Source organism: Pieris brassicae, chromosome 1 (genome assembly GCF_905147105.1).
Source record: "Pieris brassicae chromosome 1, ilPieBrab1.1, whole genome shotgun sequence".
Taxonomy (NCBI): Eukaryota; Metazoa; Arthropoda; class Insecta; order Lepidoptera; family Pieridae; genus Pieris; species Pieris brassicae.
The window spans coordinates 13,341,046-13,346,807 of record NC_059665.1 but is presented as its reverse complement, the minus strand read 5'-3'; the positions used below and the strand labels follow the sequence as shown (position 1 = coordinate 13,346,807).

General features: G+C 36.4%; 1 protein-coding gene across 1 annotated transcript; it reads right to left on the bottom strand.

Moving 5' to 3' along the window:
• Nucleotides 1-3,610: 3,610 nt before the first annotated feature.
• On the bottom strand, nt 3,611-4,886 carry LOC123709977 (succinate dehydrogenase [ubiquinone] iron-sulfur subunit, mitochondrial-like). Its single transcript, XM_045661627.1, has 2 exons — nt 4,591-4,886; nt 3,611-4,300 (listed from the first exon to the last, which is right to left on the bottom strand). The coding sequence occupies exons 1-2, from the start codon at nt 4,832-4,834 to the stop codon at nt 3,714-3,716; spliced, it is 831 nt and encodes a 276-aa protein (XP_045517583.1). The 5' UTR covers nt 4,835-4,886; the 3' UTR covers nt 3,611-3,713.
• Between the last annotated feature and the right edge of the window lie 876 nt (nt 4,887-5,762).

Here is a 5,762-nt window from a genome sequence, read left to right as displayed (position 1 = left end):
AAAAGCTTTCGTGTGATCGATGTCTCGGCCATCCGTCTTCATTTATGCTTACTCCCAAACTTCTGACTGTTATGAGGGAAACAGAATTAGTCCGTACGTATTGGATGTCTCCTATAACATCTGTAGGTCTAGCATTTATCACTGTATTTCTCAACCCTGAGATATCGTCTGGGCTTGTTAATTTTCTTTGTACTTGCCCAGTACTATCTCGATATAGAAATAAAAGGCTGCGACATCCCCGGACTATGAATGGATATGAATCGCCTTCATGGGTTCAAATTAGTTTGAACTCATGAAGGCGATTAAGTGTACAAGTACAATTACGAAATAAACTACACGGTTATTTCGTAACCAACCCTAATACAAGAATAATTCCCATTGGCAATTTTTACAAGAGATGTTGCCGGTTTGTGTTACGTTATTGTGGTGCAAAAAGTATTGTGGTCCATTAATGAATTTGCAATGGTGTTAAATTTAGTTTATTACTTTTTTCTTGTTTACGAAAATATGCATAACACACCTATACGCTTGCAAATATTAATTATTAAAAATGAAATATCGTTTGGATAATTTAAAGAAACTATTTGCATCTATATACATATAGTAAAGTAACCAGCTCTCTTGGCACTTTTGAGATTTTTAGTTGCCATATTCTAATAAATATTCCTATAAGGTTTTAAGCTAAATCGTCTCGAATCTTGTAAGTCTCGGAAGAATTCAACATTAGCATATTTAAATACATAATTGTTCCCGTGTGATTTCCCTTTTACGATTGCTCGTTAAAGTTATTATGAGCTTCTAATATTTCTTTAACTTGTCATTAACTTCCGAACCCTTAGGTGATCAAAATTTTGAGGTAAATTTAATTTTGTCACGTACCTTAGCGATAACATCTGACAATATAGCTTAAGCTGCCTCAGTGGCTTAGTTACCTTGCCGACCTTAATTATGAAAGAAAGTTTTAATTCACGATTTCCAGAGAGTTATAAAATATTTCGTTGTGACAGGGACAAACACTCCCGATTAATTTATTGATTAATTTGCCTAAAGGTGGTCTGGAAACCCTAACTAATGTGTTCGATGGGTTTTCAAAGTCATGACTTAGCGTATCATTCCTTATGTCAAAATGCAATCCTTTTTGACGTTCGTCTGTCAAACTAGCGCTGATTTCCGATTGTGATCACTTTTTAAACGGATTGAAGCTATGTATTATTATTATAAGCTTATAATTATTTACATAATTTTAAATTTTCCGACGTAAACGTAAAGCACGCGCAGCTTTACAGCGTGCGTGGTCACGGTGACTGAAGACAAAAGGTGTTGAATGTCAAAAGTATCACAGCTGTAGAGAAATTTGTTTTATCTGTATTAATTCCCCCGAGTTGGGATCGACTAAAAGATGACGGGTTTTTGCAGAAATGACTCACGGTGTCCTCTACATACAATACAAGTGTTTGTCTCGCAGCGCGTGTAATATAAATTAAAACTTGAATTTTCCGAGGGTTTATCTCTGGGGAGTGGTAGAAATGTATTAGCAGCGAGTAGTTTACGTGATAAGGGTCCTTTTTTATGGTCGGCCGGTTATATCCGGATTTATTGATGGACCCACGTCAAAGGCAATCGCGAGATGTCAATGTATTGACATCATAATTTGTTTTTGGGACACTTTCACATCCATTTTCGTTATATCCCTTGCTAAGTGGGTTGTGATTGTTTTTATTGATTATATGTGATCGCTCCATACAACTTCAATATTTAGGTTGAATTTGCGTGTGGAATAAATATACAGGAATTTATTGAGCGTGTTTTATACTGCAGTCTTAACCTGTAATATCCATAAAAACACTATCTGTTCAAATAGTCAATACATGGATATCATATGGATATATATTACGCAAGACGCTAATTATTGTTTGGAGCAATTGAAATCCAAAATTTCACAGTGAAAGGGGTAAATTTGGATTTAGTGTGTACAAGAGAGATGCAAGTATGGTGTACATTAAGATAGAGCAGCAATACATATAATTTATCCAATTAGGATGTCCAGGTAATTTGTGGTAACTTCACGTAATCTGCCGGTTTAATTAAACCTATATGGCAAGTGAGGTTAATTTACTAATTATGCAGTAGTCAAAGTTGCTAATATCATCACATTATTATCCCACTGTATTCAACGAAGAGCCGTTCGAATCTTCGACGACCTCTCGGAGGGGCTTGTTCCTTTGGCATTGTATAGAGATGTGGAGTCACTCTGCATTTTCTACTGCAATTACCATGGAGAGTATTCAGAAGAGTTGTTCGGATTTGTCGAGGCAAAATAAGAAATTCCACCCGTAATTCCGTCGTTTTGTGAAGGCAATTTATGCCGCGCACCTATGTCGAACCAGCTGCCCAATGAAGTATTGCCGAACCCATTTGACTCAAAGTCCTTCAAGAAAAGAGCGTACCAATTATTAAAAAGTCGGCAACGTACTCACGAGCCCTCTGGCATTGAGACTGTCTAACGGCGGCGGTATCGGTAACGGTGGGGCGGTTTGCCTCCTGTTATATAACAAAAAAAACTAAAGCATCTTTTAAAGTATCTTTGTTAAAAATTATATTAAATAAATCTGGTCCAGAAACAAAGTAACGTTGAACGTAAGATGTGGATTATTTTGTTCAAAATTAAATATTATAAAGAAGAGAGAAGTAATATCATTTAAATAATATCTGTGCTACGTTTATTACTAACGAAAACTATTGTAAAAACCTTATATATGAAAATAGAGGTAGGAATTTCTACAAGCGTAGATGCTAATTCGTAACCGTGTCAACCAACTTTGCAACGTCACGTAGTATCAATTTATCAATGAACTGATTGATCGGATTGAGGCTAAGAGAATAGATGTCGACGCTCAATCACAAGCTTCATTTCAAATACCTATATTGAGAAATTTTCGTAACTTTTATATAAAATAATATCGAGTTAGTAACGGGTGTAGTCATAATAATATGTAAATAGCATATATGTACTAAACAATAGAATAAATTAACACAGTAAAACAAGAAAGTTTGAACCACGCGTGTAGTCGACAGTGGACGCCAAGGAAGTAGCGGAGCCGACAGACGTTGTTCTGTCTTAACTATAAATATTAATTTCGAATTGGTATAATTAACTAAAAAGTATTTCGGAAACAAAGTGTTTATTATTCTAATGCCCGACATCCAACACGGGAACAGGCGACATATAACTGGTCATGTGAAAAACTTGGATTTTCAAGATTATTTGCAGCACGTGGAATGCGTGTCAATGTTATGTCAAACTCCGGTGTATATATCCGGGGTTTCATGAAAAAAAAATGCTATTGTAATAAAAGTCATGATTACTTAATATGGTGGTTAAGTATTCTTACATTTTCTAATTTTTCTTTCATTAGAACCTTCTCTTGATAATAAGTATTTCTTATTCACACATCACATCATCACAAAAAAAGAATTAGCGAAATCGGTCCAGCCGTTCACGCGTGATGCTGTGACCAAGGGAAATAGGGATTCATTTATATATATATGGTTATTTTCAAAAGGAAGGGTTTCACTATGATATTAATTTAGAAATTATATAGCGTTTAAAAATGGTTTGGCGTAATACTGTATTTTTTCATAAATGTACAGTATTCGTGGTAACAACAACACAAATACTGTAATTAAATTTTTTAATACGTAAATAAATCAATTTAGTTTCCTGTATTCGAAAACTGCATTGTGTCAATACTTGATGGAGGTTTTTTGGTGAGGCGCGAAATTAGCTTCTTCAACTGCGCAATATGTACGTGAGGAGCTAAGCCCTTTGGACAAGCAAGTGTGCAGTTCATAATTGTATGGCATCTGAACACGGCGAAATCGTCTTTCAAATCGTACAGTCTGGCTTCGCTATCCTGGTCCCTAGAGTCTATGATCCATCGATAGGCGTGAAGTAAAGTAGCTGGGCCAAGGAACCTCCTCCCGTTCCACCAATAGCTTGGACAAGACGTGGAGCAGCAGGCACAAAGCACACATTCGTATAACCCGACCAATTTGTTGTTGTCGTCAACACTTTGGGCGTATTGATATGATCCTAACTTTTTTTGTCGGTCGTGTCGTATAAGATACGGACGTATGCTGTCATACCCATTGAAGAAATGGGTCATGTCAACGACCAAGTCCCTGATGACGTACATGTGGGGTATAGGGTATATTGTTATCTTTTTATCTGGTGGTATCTCTGTGATGCAAGCGAGACAGTTCTTCCCTTGGAGATTTACAGCGCAGGAACCGCAGATACCTAGAGTTCAAAATTCTCTAATATACCGAAAAGTTTGTAGTAGTTTCAATAGATGAGAAGGAGAGAAAAATTAATATGAAGAACATAGTAGCACTATAAATGTTGGAATAGTATTTTATAATTCCGGAAGTGGTTCTTAATAATAACATAAAACTGAAGTTAAAGACGATTCCATATAGATTTTCCTAAAACGCATCTTATAGAAGCAAATTTCGAATCCTAATAATAACCTAAACGTATTAAGCGATTAATAATATTGTATACAATAACCATAAATGCGACCCTCATACCTTCTCGACAGGATCGCCTAAAAGCCAGCGTTGGGTCCATGTCCTTAATCTTGATCAGGGCATCCAGGACCATTTTACCGCACGTAGACACATCTAGGTCATAACTCTTCATTTGTGGCGCGCCTTTAGTGAGGATACCGTCGAATCTATACACTTTAAACATTCGTCTTGGATCAACTTGTTTTTTTGGCTTTGCTGTGCTGTAACATCTCGCTGTATTTATTAGATTTCTAAAATAATTCATGATTTTAATATAAATGTAACAAATTATAAATTCAAATTGAATTTTTATTGCTAATTGTCAAAATAGTGACAGTGTTGTATTAAACACGTTTGTAGGAAGAGGTTGGTATTGAAATACTCGATAAGTAGTCACAGCCTCATATTGGCAAACATGTTTATATAATTATAATATAATTAGAGCCTTATAATAGTTAATATTATAATGCGAAAAATATACGATTTGAACTATATATAGCTTCACCAGTCAAGTGAAACGGCCTGGAGGCTCACCTGATGATAAGTGATACCGCCGCTTATGACACCGTACACTCACAATGCCAGAAGGCTCGCAAGTGGATTGTCGGCCCTTTATGAATTGGTACGATCTTTTCTTGAAGGACCCTAAGTCGAATTGGTTCGGAAATACTTCAGTGGACAGCTGGTTCCACATAGTGGTGGTGCGTGGCAAAAACAGCCGTAAGAAACGCTCAGTTGTTCCATACAACGGACGTGGAGGTGATACGGATGGTATTTTGTATTCTGCTTTGACGTCCGATGATAAAACTCAATTGCGGGTATTGGTCCGAACAACTCCTCTGAACACTCTCCATGGTAAATGCGGTGGAAGATGCAGAGAAACCGCGTTACTACTGTCGACATTATAGGGGTTTCTGGAGAAATGGATGGAGGAAGCAAAGAACAGGTGTAAATGCAAAATTCAAGAGGAAGCCTTTACTCAAACGGAGTACTGTAGTACGAAGCGATGGAAATGATAAAAACGAACCGAGATTAAAAGTGTATTAAGTCATAAGTCAAAAATCATTTATTCATATAGGTAACACAATGTACAGGCCATATTTTAGGGAGAGAGATAACCCGACGCATGCACGCATGGTATGAAAACTAATAGTTGATTAATAAATTGTATTGTAAAAGTAAGGGCGTTCCAA